This window comes from Falco rusticolus, chromosome 13 (assembly GCF_015220075.1).
Source record: "Falco rusticolus isolate bFalRus1 chromosome 13, bFalRus1.pri, whole genome shotgun sequence".
Lineage (NCBI taxonomy): Eukaryota > Metazoa > Chordata > Aves > Falconiformes > Falconidae > Falco > Falco rusticolus.
Window position 1 is genome coordinate 1,011,487 of NC_051199.1, and position 23,056 is coordinate 1,034,542.

Consider the following 23,056-nt stretch of genomic DNA (forward strand, 5'->3'; position numbering starts at 1 on the left):
CCCCCTGGTGCGGTGGTGGCACTGGTGACACAGGTGACGCGTGTCCCCAGCTACGTGATGCGCATGAAGGAGTTTGAGCGTGAGCGGCGGCTGCTGCGGCGCCAGCAGCGGATCCGGCAGCGGGAGGTGGCAGCTGCCACCAGCGAGTGACAGTGACATGGGGACATGGGGACACCCACTGTGCAATAAACCCACAGAGCCCACGCTGTGCTGGCCTGTCCCTGTGCTTGGGGACACCGTGGTGCCTCCCCCCTGGGGTGGCCCTGGTCCCCTGCCTTCCCCACCTGGGGACATTGGGGATTGTCCCGTGGGGTGGCCGTAACCTCTGCGTGTGGTGGGACAGTGACGGTGACCCGCAGAGGGTGTGATGTTGTTTATTGTCACCTGCAGGGATGGGGGGACAGGGACAATGACGGGTCGTTCCCAGCCCCAGCCAGCAAGTGGGGGCCGTGGTCACAGGCCATGCGTGGGTGACATGGCTTTGTCCCCAACGGTGGCCTCAGCCGCTGCCACAGCTGTCACCAGGTGGCCAGGTCAGCCCGAGGCCGACACTGCCACAAGGGAGGGGACAGGGATGGCCCCGGGGGTGGGGGCTGGGGGTGGAGCGTGGGGGGCTGGGGACCTGCAGGTGACAAGGGACAGCCAGGCCACATCCCTGGGTAGGACACCAGGCTCGTGTCCCCTGTCCCCATGTCCCCTGTCCCCAGCCCTGGCTCAGGGGGTTCCTGCGGCTCAGCACAGGGTGGGTGACATGGATGGCTGCGGGTGGCCCCACAGGGTGGGGGTGTCCCTTGGGGTGTCCCCGTGTCACAGCAGGAAGGGGACGATGGGGGAGCGCAGCGGGGGGTAGTCGCGGAACTCACGCAGGTAGCTGCGGTGCTTGCCCTGTGCCCAGATGGCCATCTGCACGAAGCCCACCAGCGAGAAGAGGGCCACTGCAGGGCCACCGTCACCAGGGCGGCCAGCCGACGGGGGGGGGGGCAGGGGACGTGGGGGGGGCAGTGACCCCGGGGTGGGACAGGGTCATAGGGGATGTGGGGGGGACACTGACCCTGGGGTCACAGGGGACAGGGGAGGGACACCAACCCCAGCGGGGAACAGGGGATGGGGGGGGATGACACTGACCCCAGGGGGGAAAAAGGGATGTGGGGGGGTCCCAGGGGACGTGGAGGGGACACTGACCCCAGGGGGGGGACAAGGGATGGGGGGTGGGGTGGGGTGGTGTCAACAGGGGATGTGGGGGGGACGCTGACCCCAGGGGGGGACAGGGGACATGGGGGGGGTCAGAGGGGATGTGGGGCAGACAGACCCCAGGGGGGGACAAGCGATGTGGGGGGGACAGCAACCTCAGGGTGGGAGATGGGGTACCCAGGGTGGCCCCCTCCCCCCCCCCCCCCCCCGACGCTGACCCATACCCAAAAGGGCACACACCCCCCCCCCCCCCCGGGTGCACACACCACCCTCCCCAGGGTGCCCCCCCTCCCCAGGGTGCCCCCCCCTCACCGGGCAGACACTGTGTCATGATGGTGAAGCCGATCCAGGACCCGACCTGCGGGGAGGGGCAGGAATTGTTGCAGGGGGGTGGGGGTGGGGAGCCCCCCCACAGTGCTCACTCCCCCCTCCCCCGGGTGCCATCACCCCCCCCCCTTGCCATGGGTAGAGCCTCCCCCCAGCTGTGTCCCCCCAAATGCCACCCATCCAGTGTGTGTGTGTGGGGGGGCCTTCCACATGGTGACACCCCCAGCGCTGCCGCCCAGGGCAGTGTCGTCCCCCGCCATGTGACACCCGCAATGCTGCCCCCCAGGGCAGCGTGTGTGTCGTGTGTCCCCCCCCCCCCCGTGTGACACCCCCAGTGCTGCCCCCCAGGGCAGTGCCCCCCCCCAGCCCCCCCCCACCTCGTAGGTGTAGTTGGGGCAGGAGACGAGCAGGAAGAGCCAGGTGAAGGGGTTGCGGGTGGGATACGGGATCTTCCGTGTCTTGGAGCCTGTCACGTGCCAGCACATGTGTGTGTGGGGGTGTCACCCCCCCACACACATGTGCCCCCCCCACGTGCCCCCCCCCAGCAGCGCTCCCACAGACACGCGTGTGCCTATATCCCTGCGTGTGTGTGTGAGACACCTCTGTGTGTCCCCCCCAGCTGCTCCCACAGGCGTGTGCTTGTCACATGCCCCCCCAGTCCCCCCCTCACGTGTCATGTTTCCCCCCCCCATGTCCCCCCGCTCCATCTGTGCCCCCCCCCCCAGCCTGCAGGTGCTGCCACGCCTGTGCAACACAACATGTGCCTGGCACACCCGCCCCCCGCTCACACGCCTCCCACAGAACATGTGTGGGCACCGGCACACGTGTGTGCGTACCCCCTGCCCGCCCCCCCCGCCCCCTCACCCGCGGGGCGCAGGTTCCGCAGGGCCACGTGGATGGAGAAGTTGCCGAGTTGGCAGAACTGGGCGGGGGAGGGGGGGTGGGGTGGGGGGTGTCCCTGAGCTGCAAGTAACAGCTGGGTCCCCCCGCCAGCGCCCACCTGCCCCCCCTCCCCCGCACTCCACTTACCCCCCAGCCCCCACCCCACAAGCCTCCCAGCCCCCCCTCTGGACTCACCTTCCCCCTCCCAGCATCAATCTGCCCCAAGCCCCCCACGTACCCCCAACCCCTACACACCTCCCAGCCCCCCTCCGGACCCACCTGCCCCCTCCCAGCACCAATCTGCGGCCCCCCCAGCCCCCTATTTATCCCCAGCCCCCACTCTGGACCCACCTGCCCCCTCCCAGCACCAATCTCCCCCCCCCCAACACCCCATGCCTCCCCCAGCACCCCACACCCCCCCAACACCCCATGACCCCCCAGCACCCCATGCCCCCCTCCAGCACCCCCCCCCAGCACCCACCAGGAAGACAGCCAGTGCCAGCTTCACTTGCTCGTCACCATAGGCTGGGGGACACAGCGGGGGCGTCAGGAACACCCCCACCCCCCCACAGCGTCCCCACAGGGGTCACAGCGGGGATGTGGGTGTTGAGGGCAGTGGAGGGGACAGGGACAGTGACAGCGACACTCACTGGGGGTGGTGGTGTAAAGCAGGTGGTTGATGTAGTGGGGCTGGGGGACAGGGGACAGGGACAGTGACACTCACTGAGGGGGGTGTACAGCAGGTGGTTGATGTAGTGGGGCTGGGGGACAGGGGACAGGGACAGTGACAGTGACACTCACCGGGGGGGGTGTACAGCGGGTGGTTGATGTAGTAGGCCATCCAGGCAGCAAAGCCCCAGTAGTAGGTGCAGTTCTGGGGGACAGCAGGAGGGTGTTGGGGACACGGCAGGGACATTACGGCTGCGGTGGCTGGGGGACACCTGGGGACACCCCACCAGCCATTCCCGGGCGAGTGCTGGTGGGGGGAGGGTGGCCGGAGGGACGCAGGGGTGGGGTGGGGTGGGGGTGGGGTGCAGCCACGTTGGGGACGGGGAGGGGACAGTAGGGGACACGGGTGTCACCTTGAAGATGTTGCGCAGGGGCATGGTGCCGTGCGAGAAGCGGTGGACGAAGAGCGTCTCCAGCAGGCGCTTGATGTAGTGGAAGGAGTGACAGCCACACGCCAGGCTGGGGACACAGGGGGCACACGTGGGGACATGCCTGGGGACACCCCCCCATGTAGTGGAAGGAGTGACAGCCACATGCCAGGCTGGGGGGGGCACGGGGGGACACATGGGGGGACACCCCCTCATGCCCCTCTGTCCCCAGCTGCAGTGGCTGTTGTCCCCCCACCGTCCCTTGGGGTGCAGGACCCCCACTCCAGCCCCCAGAGCCCCCTCAGGGCTGTGGGACCCCCCGTGCAGCCCCCCAAGTCCCTGCACTCCCAGAGGGCAGCCCCAGGCCCTGTGACCCCCAGTTCAGCCCCTCAGCCCCTCCAGAGCAGACCCCTCCCCTGGTCTCAGGACCCCCAACCCCCCCCCCCCCCAGGTCTCAGGACCCCAGTTCAGCCCCCCCAGAGCAGACCCCTCCCCAGGTCTCAGCCCCCCCCCCCATTCCCCCCCCTCCCAGGTCTCAGGACCCCCAGTTCAGCCCCCCAGCCCCTCCAGGGCAGACCCCTCCTCAGGTCTCAGGCCCCCCCAATTCCCCCCCCCCCAGGTCTCAGGACCCCCAGTTCAACCTCCCAGCCCCCACCCAAGCTGTCCTCGAGGCCTCCAGGGCAGCCCCCCATGTCCTGTGACCCCCATAACACCCTCCAGCATGGCCCAAGCCCCCCCCGGGCAGCCCCTCAGGCCCTAGGACCCCCCAATTCAGCCTCAAAGAGGCTCCTCCCCCCCCCTTGACCCCCCCTATGTCCTATGACACCCCAACATGGCCTAAACCCCCCTCCCAGGTCTCAGGACCCCCAAGACAACCCCCAGGTGCCCCATGCAGCCCCCCCGTGTCCTATGAGCCCCAAATTACACCCCTGAGCCCCCTCCCAGACCCATCTACCCCCAATTAAGCTCCCTACCCCCCACCCTCTCATCCTTTTGCACCTCTGGGGCAACTCCCCCTACCCCTCCACCGCCCTGCCCCCCCCCCCCGCACTGACTGGACGACCGTGTGGCGGCTGGCGGTGAAGTCATAGCGGGGGCCGTAGAGGAAGGGGACGCGGAAGTAGAAAAGCAGGTAGATGAGCAGCGGCCCCGCGTACTCAGTCAGGAAAACCTGCAGGTGGACAGATGGACGGAGGGATGGAGGGACGGACAGGGGGATGCGGGGGGTGGGGGCGACGCAGAAGGACGGGGATGCGTGGAGGAACACGGGATGTGTGGAGAGAGGCAGGGACGGGCACAAGGGTAGAGGGGTCTTGAGGGAGGTGGGGACGGACAGAGGGATGTAGAGGTGGACAAAGGGACATGGGGATGGACAGAGGGACACGGGGATGGACAGAGGGACGTAGAGGTGGACAGAGGGACACAGGGATGGACAGAGGGACACGGGGATGGACAGAGGGACACGGGGATGGACAGAGGGACGTAGAGGTGGACAGAGGGACACGGGGATGGACAGAGGGACACGGGGATGGACAGAGGGACGTAGAGGTGGACAGAGGGACACGGGGATGGACAGAGGGACACGGGGATGGACAGAGGGACGTAGAGGTGGACAGAGGGACACGGGGATGGACAGAGGGACGTAGAGGTGGACAGAGGGACACGGGGATGGCAGAGGGACACGGGGATGGACAGAGGGACGTAGAGGTGGACAGAGGGACACGGGGATGGACAGAGGGACACGGGGATGGACAGAGGGATGTAGAGGTGGACAGAGGGACACAGGGATGGACAGAGGGACGTAGAGGTGGAGAGAGGGATGGGGGAAGGAGGGGCTGGAGGGACAGAGGGAGGAAGGCAGGGACAGGCACATGGGCAGAGGGACGGACAGAGGGACGTGGGGAGAGGAGTGGATGGAGAGGCAGAGGGACAGAGGCATAGGTGGAGAGATGGACAGAGGGCTGGAAGGAGGGACAGAGGGACAGAGAGATGGATGGAGGGATAGACGGAGGGAGGGACAGAGGGACGGACAGAGGGATGGAGAGACAGACAGAGGGATGGATGGAGCAGTGGGACAGTCAGGGACACAAGAACAGACAGGGGAGCAGACAGAAGGCTGGAGGGACAGACAAACCGACCAAGGGACACAAGGACTGACAGGGCAGACAGAGGCCAGAGGGATTCAGGGAAACCGGAGGGACTAAGGACGGATGGACAGGAGAGATGGCAGTACGAGGGGATGGACAGAGGGATGGAGGCACTCGGGGGACAGGAGGACGGACAGAGGGATGGAGGCACTTGGGGGACAGAGGGACAGACAGCGGGTGGGGGGACAGAGGGACAGACAGCGGGGGGGCAGGGGGGGAGCAGGGGGACAGGGAGCAGGAGGGAGGGACAGACGGACAGGGGGACGGTGGGGTGGGCAGGGGGATGGGGAGCGGGAGGGACAGGGGGACAGTGAGGTGAGTGTGGGGATGGGGAGCAGGAGGGAAGGATGGATGGACAGAGGGACGGAGGCACTTGGGGGACAGGGAGACGGACAGCAGGTGGGCAGTGGGGCCCGGGGTGTGAGCACGGGGACGGGGAGTGGGAGGAAAGGACAGATGGACAGAGGGACAGAGGCACTTGGGGGACAGATAGAGGGTGGGCAGTGGGGGCAGGGGGATGTGGAGTGGGAGGGATGGACAGGGGGACAGGCAGGCAGCTGCCTCACCGTCACCCAGCTGATCTGCGCCCCCAGGTCACGGAAGTAGAAGGTGGCGGTGGTGCCCACGGGCAGGCTCTGCAGCACATCCTCATCCTTCAGGGATCTGCCCTCTGGAGGGACAGGCGCCCCGGTGACCCCCGCCCCCCGATGGGGTTGGGGACATATCCCCCCCCCCCCCTCCCGCGGTGGCACTCACTGGGGTCCAGGCGCAGGGACTGTCTGGCCGGGTACCACTGGGGATCTGCAGGACAGAAGGGACCGTGTTTGTGCCACTGGGGGGACAAGGCTGCAGTGGGGACAGTGATGGCACCCAGATGGGGGTCCATGACAGGTCCCTGGTGATGAGGGGGTCCTGTGATGGCTCTCTGGTCATGATGGGGGTCCCTAGGGCCCATGAGAGGTCTCCAGCCACAATGAGGGTCCCCAAGGTCCCATGACAGGTCCCTGGTCACGATGGTGACCACAGTGGCCTGGTGACAGGTCCTCAGCCACAAGGGTCCCCAAGGCCCCATGACAGGGGTGCCCATGGCTCTGTGACGGGTCCCCAGCCACAGTAGGGACTGTGGTGGCCCTGTGGTGGATCCCCAGTCACGATGGTGACCACAATGGCCCTGTGATAGGTCCCTGGCTGCAAAGAGGGTCCCCATCACCCTGTGACGTGGGTTCCCACGGCCCCATGGTGGGTCCCTGGCTGCAACAAGGGTCCCCAAAGCCCTGTGACAGGTGCCCACAGCCCTGTGACGGGTCCCCAGCTGTTACGAGGATCCCCACCACTCCATGACCAGGATCCCTATGGCCCCATTAAATGTCCCCAGCCACAGTGAGGGTTCCCACCACCTCACAGCAGGTCCCCAGCTGCCACAGGGGGTCCTGGCGGAGGGTCCCCGTCCCCCTCCCCATCCCTGTCCGTACGTACGGGCCTTGGTGAAGAGGCTCTTGATCTCGGCGATGGTGGCGTGGGGCTCCACCTGCGGGCAGCCAAGAAGCCGTCAGGGGGCTGCCAGGGCACCCACACCTCAGTTTCTCCAGCCCCCAGCCCCCCTAAGGGGACACAGGACAAGGTAGAGGGGATGTGTCCCCCCCTCCAGGTACCTTATCAAGGAAGCAGAGCTTCTCCCGTGTCCGGGCGTCCAGGATCTCCACCTCAAAGAAGAGGACAGCTTTCTTGGTCTTCTTGATGGGGGGAGCCTGGCGCCAAAGCCCCAGGATGGGGGACTGGGACACCTGACCCCCCTCACGGGGCAGCCCCGCTCCCTCCATGTCACCGGGCTCTGGTGACACCGCGGGGACGCCGGCGCGCCCAGCTGAAACCTGAGCAGTCCCTGGGGAGCTGCTAAATATATACCTCCTCCCCTCTCTGGGGTGGCTCTTGGCCCTGGTGGCCCTGGAGGTGGCCCTGGAGGTGGTCACGGAGGTGGCCAGAGGAGGGACAGGGTCACCTGGTGCTCAGAGAGGGACAGGGACCGGTGGCTGGTGGAGACAGAGGGGCCCGGAGTGCAACGTGGGCAGGAGGTAAGGTTGGGCCCCCCCACTGACACACCAAGGTCCCCAAGGCCCTCGGTGGCACGAGGGTGGTGACAGGCCTGGCTGAAGGATAGCACTGTGGCTTGATGTCACCCGTGGGTCACCCTGGGGGGGACTGGTCTACATCATCTTGTGGCACTGCAACGGGGACAGGGGTCTGTCACCCCTGGGTCACCCTGGTGGGGACAGAGCCATGGCACCCTGTGACAACCCTTCAGGGACAGGGGTCTGTCACCCCTGGGTCATGCTGGTGGGGACAAGGGCCATGTCACCCTGTGACAACCCTTCAGGGACATGGGTCTGTCACCCCAGGGAGGGGCTGGGGGTGTGACACCCCCATGGGTGATCCTGGACATGCCAAACGAGGCGTGAAGGTGCCCCGACTGTGGCGCTGGTGATGGTGACAGTGACAGGGCCGGCCGGGGGTTGGTTGGTTTATTTTGGCTCTTCCCCACCATCGGGCTGAGTCCTGCCAGCACCGTGGTCACCGTCACCGCCGAGCTATGACAACCATCCCCCGCAGCCTTGGCCCCTCCCAGCGCCACCGCCGGGTGGCGGAATGAGGCCACCCTGGGGGGGATGTCCCACCTGCCACTCGAGTGTAGGGACCCTGGGGCCGTCACGGTGTCACACCTGGCCCTGGCGAGGGTGCGCGGCACCACTGAAGGGGCATCACACTGGGCCCTGCCCCTCCCCCGCGCCGGTGGGGTGCGGCAGGCAGCCCGCCAGGGCAGGTCGGGGCTGGCAGCGCCACCGGCAGGAGCTGCGCTCTCCGCCCCCGCACAGCCGCTCCCCGCCGCCCCGGGGGGTGTGGGGGGGGAGCGCTGCAGGCGGCTTGGCTCTTCCCCCCAGGCAGGCACGGGGACCCCCCAGGTGCCACCGTGAGGAGCCCCCGCCCCCTGGCCACCCCGGGACTGGCACCGCGCACGCAGGGCGGAGCCGCCGGCGGCCGCCACGCCCGTCACCGTCACGTCACCCGTGCCGTCAGCCCCTCGGGGCTGTTGCGACAGGCTGTGCGTGACGCGGCCATAGCAAGCCCGGGCGAGGCCCGGTGGGGCTGGTCCGGGCATAGTGGGACAGGCCCAGGGGGGTAGCTGGGCCCCGTCGGAGCAGCCTGGGCCCTGCTGAGCCAGCCCGGGCCTCGCTGGGCCGGGCCAGGCTCCAAAAACGAGACCAGGCCCCGCGGACCGACGAGGCCCCGCCCTTTCGGCAGACCCCGCCCCCGCGCATGCGCAGACCACGCGGCCGCCCCACGGCGCCTGCGCGGCCGCCGCTCAGCCTCGTGCGCATGTGCGGCCCCCTCCGCCGGGCCTGGCCTAATGCACGTGCGCGCTCCGCGTCCCCCCCCCCCCCTCCGCTCCTCGCATGCGCAGTGGCGCTGAGCCGGGTGCCGGGCGCATGCGTGGAAGAGTCGCGGCGGCCCGCGGCGGCTGGGCCCTGGGAGGGAGCCGGGGCCGGGATCGGGGCGGGCGGCGCCGCCTCACCTCGTAGTGCTTCATGACCGCCGCTCTCCGCCGCCGCCGCTCCCGCCGGCCGGTCGCTCCCCGCACCGGACCCGCCCATTTCACCTGGCGGGCGGGGCCTGAGCCGCCGCCAATCGCCGCCGCGCGCGTGGTGGCAAGCGGCCAATCAAGGCCTGGGGTCACAGCGGCCCCGCCCCCACCCGCTACTCTTCCCGCCCCGCTTGTTTCCGCGGCAACGGGAACGCCTGACGGCTGCTCGACCAATGGGAAGCAGAGGCGGGGCGCAGAGTGACGGCGGAGGCAGCCAATGAGCTTGTGGCAGAGGCTGGCAGTGTGGAGGTGGGCATCGTAATGTCTGTGCGTGGGCTTCGAGGCGGGGCCTTGGGGGTGGGCGGGGCCTTCGGGGCGGGGCCTTCGGTGGGCGGGGCCTTCGGGATACGACGAAGGGGGGCGGGTTGGGGGTGTTGCAGAGATCGTGGGGGGTCCATGGGGCACTGGGGGGGTCATGGGCGTCACCGGGGGTCACAGGTTGGGGTCTATGGGGGGCTGGGGGGGGTCATGGGGGTCACGGTGTCACAGGTGCACCACATGGATTCTCTGGGGACAGGGGGCCCAGGGCAACGCTGACCGGGGTAGGGGGGGGGCGGGGGGTCATAGGGGGCTTCTTGGGGACACCCTGTAGCACAGGGGGACATGTCGGGGGTGCGAGCGCTGGGACACGGAGCCACCGGGAGCACATTGTGTCCCCCACTCTGGGGTCAGCCAACAGCCCCGTGTCCCCATCACCCCTGTCCCTGTGTCCCCATGGCCCCTTGGCCACCTGCCCCCATGTCCCCCTGTCCCTCCATCCGCCACATCCCCGTGTCCCCAGTCCCTCCTGTCCCTGTGTCCCCATGGACACCCAGATGCTGGCATGTCACCATGAGCTGCCCTGCTGTGTCTGTGCCCGGGTGTCACCCAGACCAGAGACACTCCTTGGGCACGTTGTTAGGGAACACGGGGGGGACAAAGGTCCCAGTCGGTGGCATGGTGGTGGCACACTGCGGTGACAGGGACAGGCTGTCGTGGACAGGGACAGTGGCCGGGACTGTCGTGGTGACAAGACACTGTGTGTGCCAGGGACAGGCTGTCACGGGAGGTGACAGTTGCTCTGGGTGACAGGAGGTGGGTTGTTACCAGGGGTGATGGGGGGTATTGGTGGCAGTGTCTGGAGGTGGTAGTGGCTGTGTGTGACAGTGACAGGCTGTCACAGTGGGTGACAGGACTGGCTGCCTCTCAGGGTGATAATGTCACTGCGGGTGACAGGACAGGCTGCCTGTAAGGGTGACGGTGTCACTGTGGGGGGTGGTGGTGGTGGGTGACAGGGCTGTCACTGTGGGTAACAGGACTGGCTGCCTCTCAGGGTGACAGTGTCACTGTGGGTGGTGGTGGGTGACAGGGACAGGCCAGCATTGCGGGTGGCAATGGGTTACAGGGCTGTCACTGTGGGTGACAGGACAGGCTGCCTCTCGGGGTGATGGTGTCACTGCAGGTGGCAGTGGGTGACAGAGCTGTTGTGGTGGGTGACAGGTGGCTGCCCCTCAGGGTGGCAGTAGCGGTGGGTGACAGGGCTGTCACTGTGGGTGTTGGTGGGTGACAGGGCTGTCACTGCAGGTGGCAGTGGGTGACAAGACTGTCACTGGGTGGTGGTGGCAGTGGGTGTCAGGGCTGTCACTGTTTGACAGGGCTGTTGCAGTGGGTGACAGGGCTGTCACTGTGTGGTGGTGGCGGTGGGTGACAGGGCTGTTGCGATGGGTGACAGGGCTGTCACTGGGTGGTGGTGGCAGCGGGTGACAGGGCTGCCACTGGGTGGGTGACAGGGCTGTCACTGGGTGGTGGTGGCAGTGGTGACATGGCTGTCACTGGGTGGGTGACAGGGCTGTCACTGTGTGGCGGTGGTGGCAGGTGACATGGCTGTCACTGGGTGGGTGACAGGGCTGTCACTGGGTGGCAGTGGGTGACAGGGCTGTCACTGGGTGGTGGTGGCGGCGGGTGACAGGGCTGTCACTGTGTGGTGGAGGCAGTGGGTGACAGGGTTGTTGCGATGGGTGACAGGACTGTCACTGGGTGGGTGTGTGGCAGAGGCAGTGGGTGACAGGGCTGTCACTGGGTGGTGGTGGCGCCGGGTGACAGGGCCACCGGCCTCCCGCGTTGGGCACAGGCTGTCTCCGGGTGACGGTTGCCGTGGTGACGGGACAGCCTGCCCCCCCATCATGTTGCCCCGGCAGCAGCCGGCGGGGGCGGAGCCGACCGCGTGCCCCGCCCCGCGCACCCCCGTCGCGCAGGCGCAGGCTGCGCGCCCAACCCCTTGCCCCGCCCCGGCGTGACGCGGCGCTCGCGGATTGGCGGAGGGGCGGGGAGGCGGGGCGAGGCGGGCGGCGGGCTCTGGAAGGTTCGGCCGGCGCCTCAGAGCGCGGCCGGGCGCGATGGGGAAGGACTATTACCGCACGCTGGGGCTGTCCCGCGGCGCCTCGGGCGAGGACGTGCGGCGGGCCTACCGGAGGCAGGCGCTGCGCTTCCACCCCGACAAGAACAAAGAGCCGGGCGCCGAGGAGCGCTTCAAGGAGGTGGCCGAGGCCTACGACGTCCTCAGCGACCCCAAGAAACGGGAGATCTTCGACAAGTACGGGGAGGAGGGTGAGCGGCGGCGCCGGGGGCGGCGCGGGGAGGCAGAGAGGGCGCCGGGAGCGGGGCGGGGCGGGGGGGTGCTGGGTGGGTTTGGGGGGTAGGGTGGGGGAGGCAGTATAGGGGGGCTGGGGGGCGCAGTGTGGATGTATAGGAGGTTTTGAGGGGGGCAGGCTGGGGGGGAGGAGGGTGCTGAGTGGGTCTGGGCGGCAAAGTCGGGGGGGCTGGGTGGGTTGGGAGGCACAATGTGGAGGTGGAGGGGGTCTGGGGGGTGGGCAGGCTGGGGAGGGCAGGGGGAGGTGTCAGGGGTCTGGGGGTCTGGGCAGGGTTGGGGGGGCAGTGTGGAGCGGTGGGGGTCTGCGGGGGCAGTGTGGAGGTGTGTCGGGGTCTGGGGTGGGTGGATCTGGGGGGCGGGGTGAGGGGTCAGTGTGGTGATGTAGAGGAGCTGGGGTAGCAGTATGGAGGTATAGGGGATCTGGGTAGGCAGGGGTTCAGGGTGCAGGCAGGTTGGGTAGGCAGGGGTGGGGGGGGCCGGCGTGCAGGCAGGCAGTGTGTGATAGGGGTCTTGGGTGGGGGTCAGGGGGTGAAAGGAGGTCGGGGGACAGGCAGCGGGGAGGGAAGAATGTCAGGCTGGAGGCAGGCAGCAGTGGTTGTGGGGCAGCAGACTGGGGGGCTGTTTGTGGGGCTGGGGGCAGGGGGAGCAGGGTGCAGGCAGGTGGTGGGGCTGGGAGACAGGCAGTGGGAATGGGACTGGGGTCCTGGGGGAGCCAGGCAGGGGTCTGGTGGGGTGCAGGTGGTGGGGCTGGGGTCCTGGAGGAGCCAGGCAGGGGTGGGCAGGGGGCTGGCGGGGTGCAGGTGGTGGGGCTGGGGGACAGGCAGTGGGAATGGGGCTGGGGTCCTGGGGGAGCCAGCTGGGGGTGGATGGGTGCAGGCGGGGGTGCTGGGGCCCGGGGGTGCTGGGCGCCGCGCCGGGGCGTGCCGGGGGGTGGCGATGGATCCGGCTGGGCCTGTTGGGGCCTGGCTGGGCCTGGCAGCCGTCAGCAGCGTCTGTCTGCGCTGCGTCCTCCTGCGCCGAACCGGTTCCCGCTCCCAGCTGGGGCCGTGCCAGGCCGCCACCACCCCCTGCCTGCCCCACACCCTGCCTGCGTCTCGCCCCACGCCCTGCCCCAGCTGGGTGGATGCCGAGGTGCTTTGGGAACCGGCCGGTGAGGCTGACATGTGCCTTCCTTCCCTTTCCAGGACTGAAAGGGGGTGCCCCCACCTCTGGCCCGGGGGGGTCCAATGGCCCCACCTTCACCTACACCTTCCGGGGCGACCCCCACGCCATGTTCGCCGAATTCTTCGACGGTCGCAACCCTTTTGACACCTTCTTCGTGCAACGCAACGGGGATGATGATGATGGTGACGACGCCTTCACTGCCTTCCATGTGGGAGGTTTTGGTAGCGTTGGCTTCCCCCGGGGGCGGGGGGGTCCCGAAGGCGCCTGCCGTAAGCAAGACCCCCCAGTCCTCTATGACCTGAAGGTCTCCCTGGAGGAGATCTACAGTGGCTGCACCAAGAAGATGAAGATCTCTCACAAGCGTCTCAACCCTGACGGGAAGACGGTGCGTAACGAGGACAAAATCCTCACCATCGAGGTGAAGCGGGGATGGAAGGAGGGCACCAAGATCACCTTCCCCAAGGAGGGCGACCAGACCCCCAACAACATCCCTGCTGATGTCGTCTTTGTCCTCAAAGACAAACCTCATGGTGTCTTCCGCCGGGAGGGCTCGGACATTGTCTATCCAGCAAAGATCAGCCTCCGTGAGGTGGGTGGGGGGTCCTAGTGGGTGCTTTGGTCTTGGCAGCGGTGGCGATGTCAAGGGTGGGTCGGCCTTGGCGGCGTTGGGAATGTGGCAGGTGGTTGTGTGGGCAGTTGAACATGGTGGTGGGGATGCAACGGTGGGTTGGCCTCGATGGTAGAGATGCAGCAGGTGGTGCGGACATGATGCATGGTGGGTCTTGGAGGTGGGGACCGAGGGAGGTTGCCTGGGTGGTTGGTTTTGGTGGCGTGGATGCAACAGGTGGTTGGTCTGTGTGGTGGGGGGGATGTGGTACGTGGTGGTCTGGGTGGTTGGCCTGTGTGGTGGGGGTGTCAGAAGTGGTTGTCTGAGTGGTGGGGATGCAGGAGGTGGTGGGTCTGGGGGGTGGAGACCAAGGGTGGTTGGGCATCTGGTGGGTGGTAGGGATGTGATGGGGCAGTTGGTCTTGGTGGTAGAGAAGAGACAGGTGACTGGACAGTCGTCATGGTGGTGGGGATACGAGGGGTGGCTGGGATGTGATGGGGGGTTGTCTGGGTGGTTGGGTCGAAGGCTGGTTGTCTGGGTAGTGGGTCTTGGTGGTGAAGACCAAGGGTGGTTGTGCGGTTGGCATTGGTGGCATGGATATGGTGGGTGGTGGGTTGTGGGGGAGGAAGTGGTGGGTGGTTGGGGGACGACAGCTTTGGGGGGGGACGGCTTCATGGGGGGATATGGGTGGTTGAGTGATGTGTCTTGGGAGGACGATTGGGTGGTGGGGATGTGGTGGGTGGTTGTGGGGGACAACTTGGGGGGGGTACATGGTGGGCGGTTGGGTGGTGGGTCTTGCTGGGGGGGATGGTTGGGTATTGGGGATGTGGTGGGCGGTTGGGGTGGGATGATTTGGGGATGTGGTGGGTGATTGGGTGGTGGGTCTTGCGGGGGGACGGGTGCTGGGGATGTAGTGGGTGGTTGTGGGGAGACAGCTTGGTGGGAAGGACATGGTGGGCAGTTGGGTGGTGGGTCTTGGTGGGGGGACACATGTGGTGGGCAGCTGGTCTTGGTGGTGCTGGTGGGGATGCAATGGGAGGGTTGGTCCTGGTGAAAACATGATGGGTGGTGGGGCTTGGTGGGGGGGATGGTTGGGTGGTGGGCAGTTGGTGGGGGATGACTTTGGGGGACGTGGTGGGTGGTTGAGTGGTGGGGATGTGGTGGGTGGTTGTGGGGGGATGACTTGGTGGGGGGACATGGTGGGCAGATGGTCTTGGTGGTGGTAAGGATGCAGTGGGAGGGTTGGTCTTGGAGACACAATGGGTGGTGGGTCTTTGTCTGATGAGTGGTTGGATGGTTGGTCGGGGTGGGGGTGCGATGGGTGGTTGGTCTGGGTGGGGGTGCAATGGATGGTTGATCTCCACGCTGTTGATGGGGACGTGACACATGGGCTGGGGTGGTGGGTTGGGTGCTCGGCCTTGGTGGCGGGGCTGTGACAGGTGGGCCGTGGGCACCTTGGTAGCATGGTGACAGCGCTGTCCCCCCTGTCCCCCCAGGCGCTCTGTGGCTGCACAGTGCACGCGCCCACGCTGGACGGCCGCACCATCCCCATGGTCTTCAAGGATGTGCTGAAGCCGGGGGTGAAGCGCCGCATCCCGGGCGAGGGGCTGCCCTTCCCCCGCACGCCCGACCAGCGTGGGGACCTCATCATCGAGTTCGAGGTCAAGTTCCCCGACAGGATCCCCCCATCCTCCAGGACCCTTCTGGAGCAGATCCTGCCCGTCTAGCCCCTCCCCCGCTGTGCCCCCACCGCCCCCACCTGGGGGGGCTTGGGGAGGGGGTCGGACCTCATTGGGACCACGAGGGGGGCCCATGCCAGGCCTTGGGCTGAGGGTGGCACCTCAGGGACCTCCGGGCTTCGTGGGGGCTGGGTGTCCTCACCCACCCCATCTTGGGGGGCTGGGGTGGTGGGGTGTCCTCATCCCCCTGTCTTAGAGCTTGGAAGGGTCCCGGGGTGCCCTCCCCACTCCATCTTGGGGGTCTAGGGGTGGTAAGGTGACCTCGATCACCTGTCTGCAGGCTTTGGGGGTCCTGAACCATCCTTGTGCCCCCCTCCCTCCCCACTTGGGGATCTGGGGGCCCCCAGGTGGTGTCCCACCCCCACCCCCCATCTTGGAGTGCTGGGGGGCTTGGGGTGGGGGTGGTCCCCCATCTCTCTGTTCTGGTGGCCCTGGGGTGTCCTAGTGTCGCCCCCAGCACCCCCATCTTGGGGCTCCTAGAGCCCTTGCGCCCCCTGTCCCTGGGGGTCCTGGGGTGTCGGGGCTGGGGGTACACACAGTGTCATCATCCAGCCCCCCACTCCCCGATTTGGGGGTCCCCACTCATCCTGTCATGGGGCTCCCCATGTCCTCGTGGCCCCACTCTGGGGGTCCTGGGCTGTCCTTGTCCCCCTCTTGGGGGTCCCTGTGTCCTTGACCATGCCCCCTTCCCCCCCCCCCCCCCCCCCCCGGGGGTCCCTGGTTCCCCCCCATTTGGGGGTCCCACTTCTTGGGTCTGGGGGTATGTGCAGGGTGTCCTCATGCATCTCCCTCTGCTGGGGGGTGTGGGGGGGTGTGGGGTGCCCTCCCTTCCCCTCAGGACGAGGGGGAGCCCCCCGAGGGGGTGGGGGGGCCGCGGGCGGCCGGGGCGGGGGGGGGGGGGCAGGGCGGGACCCTCTTATCCTTTGGGATGAATCCGCCGGGAAAAGGGGCTGTTCCTGCAGCAGGAGCGTGAGTCCCTTTGTATAAAGCACTGAAACCTCCCCCCGCCTCTGCCTCTGGGGGGGTGGGGGGCTGCTGGCCGCGACCCCCTACATGGGGCTGGGGGGTGGGGGGTGTCGTCGTCCCCTCCCCCCCGATCTGGGTGGGGAGCCCTCCCACTGCAGTCCAGGGTCTGTTCCTGGCCCCCCCCTGCCCCATCTCCAAGGAGGGTGTCACCCACCCTCTCAGATGGGGGGTGTGCCCCGCCCCCCCCCCCCCCCCCATGGAGTGTGTGCCTCCGCAAATGGGGCCTGTCACCTTCCCCCTCGAATGGGGACGTACCTTTCCCCCCCCCCCCCCCCCCCCCCTAAATGGGGTCTATGACCCTTCCCCCTCCCCGGTGAATGGGTGGTGTGTCCTCCCCCCCCCCCCCCCCCCCCCCCCCCCAAATGGGGTCACCCTCTACCTTTCCCCCCCAACCATGGGGCGTGTAACCTTCCCCCCCCCCTCATCCCCAAATGGGATCTTTAACACTCCACCTCCTCTTCAAATGGGGTGTGTGCCCCCTCCCCCAAATGGGGTCTGTCGCTGTGCCCCGCGAACGGGGGTGCGTGCTGCCCCCCCCCAAAATGGGGTCACCCTCCGCCTTCTCGCCCCCCCCCCTCAATGGGGCCTGTTGCCACCTCCTAACTCCCCGCAATGGGGTCTCTCCTACCCACCCCCGAAAAACGTCGTCCGTCCGTCGCTGGGTCGTATGTTCCGCTCCCAGCCCCGCCCCGCCCCCGCCCCCCCCCCTCCCCCCCCCCCCCCGGCGCCGCAGCTATCTTCGCCAGCCCCTCCCAGCCTGGCGGGCCCCGCCCCCGGGACGCGCGGTTTTCGCTGCTGATTGGTCGGGGGTGGCCCCACCCGCGGGGGTGCGGAGCGGGCGCGCCCATGGCCCGGGGGGGGGTGTGTGTGTGTGCGGGTGGCCGAGCCCTATCCTGCCGCCTCGCCCCTCCCCGCTGCACATTCCGCTGCCCGGCGAGGAGGCGGCGGTGATTGGTCCGGGCGGGTTTGGCTCCGCCTTCCCGGAAGTGGCGCTCCGGCAGTAGCGCCCGGCGGCAGGCGGGAGGGTCCGGCCGGTGAGCGGGGCTGGGCGGCGGCGGCCGGGCCCGGGATCTTGGGGGTGGGCGGCCTGGGCGGGGAGGGAGGTGCGCTGGGCCCCCACGGGGACGGTACCGGGCGTCCAGCAGGCCCGGACCCTCTGGTCGCAGAGAAACTCGGGAGCGCCCGCAGCCGGGGACCTCCCTGCCTCGATTCCCCGCCCCCCCCCCCCCCCCCCCCATCCGCCTCGATTTCCCCCCATGGCCCCACAGCCCCCCCCAGTGCCTCAGTTTCGCCCCATGGCTCCCCAGCCACTCCCATTCATGCCTCAGTTTCCCTCTACGGCCCATCAGCCCTCCCCGTGCGTCAGTTTCCCCCATTGCCCCTCAGTCACCCCTTTTTGTGCCTCAGTTTCCCTCTACGGCCCAGCAGCACCCCCCCCCCCGTGCCTCAGTTTCCCCTCTCTCCTAGCACCCGGCGAAGCACCGCAGGACATCACCTCCACGGGGAGGGGGCACCCAGCCCCCTGCCCCCCCCCAGGGCTCTGCTGCCACCCCCTGATACCCACCCCCACCCCCCCATGCCGCTAGGCCTGGGCCGCCGCAAGAAGCCCCCGCCGCTGGTGGAGAACGAGGAGGCGGCAGGGGGACGTGGGGGGGCTGCTGGTGAGACCCCGGGGGGGCCGGTGGGTGTTTCTGGGGGGCCCCCCGCCCCGGGGCTCCCCCCCCCGCCCCCTGCCCTTCGGCCTCGCCTGGTGTTCCACACGCAGCTGGCACATGGCAGCCCCACCGGCCGTGTCGAGGGGTTCACCAATGTCCGTGAGCTCTACGGCAAGATCGCCGAGGCCTTCCGCATCCCCCCGGGAGAGGTGGGGGGGCACCCCTGGGTGCTGGGTGGGGTGCTGGGGGGTGGGGGATTGAGGGGTGGCCCCCCAGAGGGTTCCCAGGGCACCCCTGGGTGATGAGTGGGGTCCTGGGTGGTGGGGGTGCTGAGGGGTGGGCACCGAGGGCTCCCAGGGTATCCCTGGGTGCTGGGCGAGGTGTTGGGGGCACTGCAGGATCAGTAAAGGAGAGGCTGGGAGCACCCTTGGGTGCTGGGGGTCCTAGGGGACATTGGGAACCAAGGGACTGGGACCTGGGGGGTTTGGGGGGTCCCTGGGGTGGGTTTGGGGGTCCCTGGGGTGTTTGGGGGCGTTCCTCGGGGGATTGGAGGGTCTTGGGGGGATTGGTGGGTTTCCGGGGGTGTTTGGGGGGTGCCCTGAGGGTTTGGGGGGGGCTTGGTGGGTTTGGTGGTGGCTTGGTGGTTTTGGGAGTCCCTGGGGTATTTTCGGGGCGTCCCTGTGGGGTTTTAGGGTCCCTGGGTGGTCCCTGGTCGGATTTTGGGGTCCCTGGTGGGTTCTGGGGGCTTTGGGGGTCCCTGGGGACACCCAAAGGGCAGGGGACTCCCGGGCTGGGCTGGGTGACCATGGGTGGCTGTTGACATCAGGGGGAGGGGACCCCAGAGGTGCACAGGGAGGTCCCACAGGTCCCTTAAGCATCACCCATCACCTTGTGTCCCCTGGAGGGGTCCCGGGTGTCCCCAGATGGAGGTTCCTCCCACCAGGTCCTTCCCACCCGTGTGACCGAGGCGTCCCCAGGAGGGGGCTGGCCCAGGTGGCTGGGGCGTGTCCCAGGGTCCCCCCTGCACTGACGCCCTGCCCCCGCAGGTGATGTTCTGCACCCTCAACACACACAAGGTGGACATGGAGAAGCTACTGGGCGGGCAGATTGGCCTGGAGGACTTCATCTTCGCCCACACCAAGGGGCAGCGCAAGGAGGTGCAGGTCCTCAAGTCGGAGGAGGCCCTGGGGCTCACCATCACCGACAACGGCGCCGGCTATGCCTTCATCAAGGTGGCACCCATGGGTGCTGTCACCGGGCAGGGACACCTGGGGTGCTAGAGGGGGCCCTGGGGGGTGGGGACATGGGGAGATCCTGGGTCATGTCCAAGTCAATGCAGGGATGGGGATGGATGACACCCAGGGGGGGACATGGGGTCGGAGGCACGGGGGCATCCTGGGTGGTGCCCAAGTTAACATAGGGATGGGGAAGGAGGACACCTAGGGATGGCCCTGGGGTGGGGGGACACACAGGGACATCCTGGGTGATGCCCGTAGGGATGGGGAAGGGGGACACCTGGGGGGGACATGGGGTGGGGGGGACATGGGGTGGGGGGGACATGGGGACATCCTGGGTGGTGCCTGTAGCGACAGAGAAGGGGGCCCCTCACTCTCGGGGGGGGCCCTGCGGTCTCCTGGGTGGTCCCTGGGTTGAAGGGGGTTGTGGTGATGTCCTGGGGGGGGAGGGGGCAGTGTCCCTGTGGGGGTGGGGCAGGATGCCAAGGGACATCCTGGAGTATCGTGGTGGGATACAGGCAGCCCCTGGTGGTGCCTGAACGGGGTGGGTGGGCCCTGGCACCATCCCTGACCGCACTGGGGGGCCATGGTGACCCCCGGGTGGTCCCCGCAGCGGATCCGGGAGGGCAGTGTCATCGACCGGATCCCAGTGATCAGCGTTGGGGACATGATCGAGGCCATCGACGGGCGGAGCCTGGTGGGCGCCCGGCACTACGAGGTGGCCAAGATGCTGAAGGAGCTGCCCCGGGGGCGCACCTTTGCCCTCCAGCTCACCGAGCCTCGCAAGGCCTTTGGTGAGCCCCAACTGGGAGCACTGGGAGCACTGGGAGCCCAAGCGGGAGGGATCCCAATGCCCCCCCTCCCCCCAGGGCAGCCACCTTTTTACTGGCTTTGGGGGGACCCAGGCAGCCAGGGCATTGCTGTCCCCTGTCCTGAACTGGAGGGCAGTGCCCTGGGTTACTGGGAGCACTGGGAGCCCCACCAGTAAAGGGGACGGGACCCCTCATGTGTGTTCGGGGTGGAGGGTCCAGCCCCGCTACTGGGACCCTGAACACCTGCGGAGGTGGAAGGGGTACCTTAGAGCCCCCCCCCAAAACTCAGGGGGACCCCATGGGCCTGGGGGTCTCTGGGGTACAGGGTGGGGGCTGGTGCAGAGTCAGTAGCCTGGGGAACCCCGAAAACTGGGGGAGGACCGATGGGGACCCACAGTGCTGGGGGGAACGCCAAAAGCCAAAAGGAGGCTGGTGGGGACCCCGTAACTGGAGGGGGGATGTGTGGGACCCCCATACCCCAACAATGGACTGATGGGGGCCCCCCCAGGACTGATGGGGGGCACTACAGAGACCCCCAAACTATTCCCCTCCTACCCCTTGGGGCCTGGGGGGTCTGTGGTTGGTGGGGAGCCCCCTCAGCCATGCGCCCCCCCCCCCCACTTCTCAGTCCCCCAACTCCCCCCATTTTGCCTTTCAGACATGATTGGGCCGCGGGCAGGGGGTGGCCGTGGCGGGCCCCCCGCCCCGGGCACTGGCCGGGGCACCCTGCGCCTCCGTGCTCGGGGACCTGCCACCGTTGAGGAGCAGGTAGGGCAGCGCGTGGCAGGGTGACGGGGCAGCGGGGACCCCCCCTCTGTCTCCAGGGGTCCCCCTGACCCCCTGACCCCCCCCCCCCACCAGCCGTCTGCCTTCGAGGAGCGGGCTGTGGCCAAGGTGGACGATCTGCTGGAGAGCTACATGGGCATCCGTGACAGCGAGCTGGGTGAGCGTGGGCTGCAGCCCCCCGGGGCCAGGGGACCCCCCCGGGGGCAGGGGACCCTCCGCAGGCACTGGTTGTTCCCTGAGTGTCTCCGTTGTCCCCACAGCTGCCACCATGGTGGAGCTGGGCCGGGACGCCCGCGACCCCGACGCGCTGGCCCAGGCCCTCGACTCCCAGCTCGGGGACTTCGCCTTCCCCGACGAGTTCGTCTTTGACGTCTGGGGGGCCATTGGTGACGCCAAGGTGGGGCGCTGCTAGGGTGCCCCCCCCGCTGCGGGGTCCCCCCAGGGCTGGGGACCCCTTCCCTGGGCCGGGAGCATCCCTAGGGTTAGGGGATCCCCCCCTCCCCCACACTGACTGCCATGGACTGGGCCCCTCTGCTCGATTCCATGATTGGAGACACACGCCCCCACTTGCAAATGGGGCCCCTCAAAAAGCTGGACCTCCCCCCAGAATACCTGCTGGAGAGGGGGGGCTCCCCAGCATTCCCCGAGGGACATGGAGCCCTCACCCCAGCCAGGGAGCCCCCCATGAAGTCCCCTCTCAGGACCTCGTAATGGAGCTGAGTGCCCCACCTCAGCTGTAGACCCCCCCCAAATTACCTGACCCCCCTTTCCCAGCTAGGGCCTCCCAAGCATGGGACCCCCACTGCACCTTCAGACACCCTGCCAGGGGACCTGGGTGCCAGCCCCCTGAATATCGCCCCCCAGCCCCCTTGCAGCTGGCCTAGGACCCGCAACAGAGGTGGGTGCCCCCCCCCCCCCCCCATTTCCTGCTTTCCTCTCCCGTGGATGTGGGTCCTTTTGATCCCCTCCCCAATTTTTGGGCCCCCTCCTCAGTCAGGAGATCCCACTCCATGTTCTAGGACCCCCCATCCACGGGCCTTGGTGCCCCCCCCCCCCCCCCCCCAACATGGCACCCTTCTAAAGCACCCCTGGGCCTGAAGACGCCCCAGTTGCCGCGCCCCCCCCCCCCTTACCGAGGGCTGTACCCCACTACTAGGGGGATACCCCAGCCCCTCCTGCTTGGGTGACCCTCAGTCACCCCCCCATGACACTAATGTCCCTCCCCCTGCAGGGTGAGGTATGAGGGTCCCCCCCCAGGGGCTTTTTAGGGGGGGAAGGGGGACCGGAGCAGCCCTGTGTCACTGCAAAATATGAGACAGACCCCCCCTGACACGCCCCCCCCCCCCGACCCCTGGCCTGCTGGTGCCAATCTGAGCCTGTCACACACTGTCACCCCCGCTGACATGCTGTCACCTCCCATCGCACTGACTACCTCGGGGGGAGGGGGGGGGACACAGCACAGCCTCCCCGCCCCCCTGTCACCCTGTCCTGTGTCCCCTGGGGGTCCCCTGTAGCTGGGGTTGGGGGGGGCTGATCATGGCAGCGGTGGGGAGGGGGCTCCCCTCCCTGGGGCATATTTTTGTATTTGATATGTAAAGTGCTTTTAACATAAAATAGAGAGAAATTGGGAACGGTGGCTGCTGGGGGTGGGGGGGTGGGGGTGTGCTCAGCGTTCGCTGGCAGAACTGGGTCTTACACACCCTTCGTGTGCTCCCCTTGCAAGCCCTTCGCACACCTTTGCACTCCTCTCACGCACCCCTTGCACGCCCTTTGTGCTACCCTTGCACACCCTTTGTGCATCCCTTCCACGCCCTTCACACACCCCTTGCACACACTTCACGCACCCCTTGCACACCTCTCATGCACCCTTTGCACACCTCTCGGACACTCCTCACATCACCTTCATGCACAACCCTTGCACACCCTTCGTGCACCCCTTGCACGCCTCTCACACACCCCTTGCACACCCTCCACACACCCCTTGCATGCCTCTCATGCACCCCTTGCATGCCCTTCGCACACCCCATGCACACCTCTTGCACCCTTTCCACGCGTCTCATGCACTCCTTGCATGACCTTTGCACACACCCCTTGCACGCCCTTTGTGCACCTCTGGTATGCC

General features: G+C 67.9%; 3 protein-coding genes across 7 annotated transcripts; 2 read left to right on the top strand and 1 right to left on the bottom strand.

Annotated features, from left to right (window-relative positions):
• Positions 1 to 358: 358 nt before the first annotated feature.
• On the bottom strand, positions 359 to 9,377 carry TECR (trans-2,3-enoyl-CoA reductase). Of its 2 annotated transcripts, XM_037407131.1 has the most exons (13): positions 9,213 to 9,365; positions 7,297 to 7,347; positions 7,121 to 7,172; positions 6,401 to 6,445; positions 6,211 to 6,314; positions 4,553 to 4,668; positions 3,483 to 3,588; positions 3,202 to 3,274; positions 2,882 to 2,925; positions 2,383 to 2,440; positions 1,896 to 1,984; positions 1,504 to 1,549; positions 359 to 935 (listed from the first exon to the last, which is right to left on the bottom strand). In XM_037407131.1, the coding sequence occupies exons 1-13, from the start codon at positions 9,225 to 9,227 to the stop codon at positions 808 to 810; spliced, it is 927 nt and encodes a 308-aa protein (XP_037263028.1). In that variant the 5' UTR covers positions 9,228 to 9,365; the 3' UTR covers positions 359 to 807. The 2 variants fall into 2 exon arrangements, with proteins under 2 accessions (XP_037263028.1, XP_037263029.1); XM_037407132.1 differs by lacking the exon at positions 6,401 to 6,445 and having other exon boundaries at positions 9,213 to 9,377.
• A 2,206-nt stretch (positions 9,378 to 11,583) lies between these two features.
• DNAJB1 (DnaJ heat shock protein family (Hsp40) member B1) lies at positions 11,584 to 16,421 on the top strand. Of its 2 annotated transcripts, none has more exons than XM_037407453.1 (3): positions 11,584 to 11,853; positions 13,095 to 13,663; positions 15,178 to 16,421. In XM_037407453.1, exons 2-3 carry the CDS (start codon positions 13,181 to 13,183, stop codon positions 15,406 to 15,408), a joined length of 714 nt encoding a protein of 237 aa, XP_037263350.1. In that variant the 5' UTR covers positions 11,584 to 11,853; positions 13,095 to 13,180; the 3' UTR covers positions 15,409 to 16,421. The 2 variants fall into 2 exon arrangements, with proteins under 2 accessions (XP_037263350.1, XP_037263349.1); XM_037407452.1 differs by having other exon boundaries at positions 11,587 to 11,867.
• A 400-nt stretch (positions 16,422 to 16,821) lies between these two features.
• Positions 16,822 to 22,565, top strand: GIPC1 (GIPC PDZ domain containing family member 1). 3 transcript variants are annotated; one of them, XM_037407485.1, is made up of 7 exons: positions 16,822 to 17,480; positions 17,914 to 18,310; positions 19,148 to 19,333; positions 19,950 to 20,130; positions 20,807 to 20,916; positions 21,010 to 21,091; positions 21,195 to 22,565. In XM_037407485.1, the coding sequence occupies exons 2-7, from the start codon at positions 18,023 to 18,025 to the stop codon at positions 21,344 to 21,346; spliced, it is 999 nt and encodes a 332-aa protein (XP_037263382.1). In that variant the 5' UTR covers positions 16,822 to 17,480; positions 17,914 to 18,022; the 3' UTR covers positions 21,347 to 22,565. The 3 variants fall into 3 exon arrangements, with proteins under 3 accessions (XP_037263382.1, XP_037263384.1, XP_037263383.1); XM_037407487.1 differs by having other exon boundaries at positions 17,462 to 17,480; positions 18,226 to 18,310; XM_037407486.1 differs by lacking the exon at positions 16,822 to 17,480 and having other exon boundaries at positions 18,019 to 18,107; positions 18,226 to 18,310.
• Positions 22,566 to 23,056: the final 491 nt, after the last annotated feature.

What these genes read in the sequence shown, in the direction of transcription:
- TECR (XM_037407131.1), bottom strand. An exon ending in AGCTCTGCTTCCTTGATAAG is followed by an intron (nt 7,173 to 7,296) that starts GTACCTGGAGGG and finishes GGCTGCCCGCAG; the next exon opens with GTGGAGCCCCACGCCACCAT. An exon ending in GAGCCTCTTCACCAAGGCCC is followed by an intron (nt 6,446 to 7,120) that starts GTACGTACGGAC and finishes TCTGTCCTGCAG; the next exon opens with ATCCCCAGTGGTACCCGGCC.
- DNAJB1 (XM_037407452.1), top strand. Translation starts at nt 11,657, where the DNA reads ATGGGGAAGGACTATTACCGCACGCTGGGGCTGTCCCGCGGCGCCTCG. An exon ending in CGACAAGTACGGGGAGGAGG is followed by an intron (nt 11,868 to 13,094) that starts GTGAGCGGCGGC and finishes TTCCCTTTCCAG; the next exon opens with GACTGAAAGGGGGTGCCCCC. An exon ending in CAAAGATCAGCCTCCGTGAG is followed by an intron (nt 13,664 to 15,177) that starts GTGGGTGGGGGG and finishes CTGTCCCCCCAG; the next exon opens with GCGCTCTGTGGCTGCACAGT.
- GIPC1 (XM_037407485.1), top strand. Translation starts at nt 18,023, where the DNA reads ATGCCGCTAGGCCTGGGCCGCCGCAAGAAGCCCCCGCCGCTGGTGGAG. An exon ending in CGAGCCTCGCAAGGCCTTTG is followed by an intron (nt 20,131 to 20,806) that starts GTGAGCCCCAAC and finishes TTTGCCTTTCAG; the next exon opens with ACATGATTGGGCCGCGGGCA. An exon ending in CATCCGTGACAGCGAGCTGG is followed by an intron (nt 21,092 to 21,194) that starts GTGAGCGTGGGC and finishes TTGTCCCCACAG; the next exon opens with CTGCCACCATGGTGGAGCTG.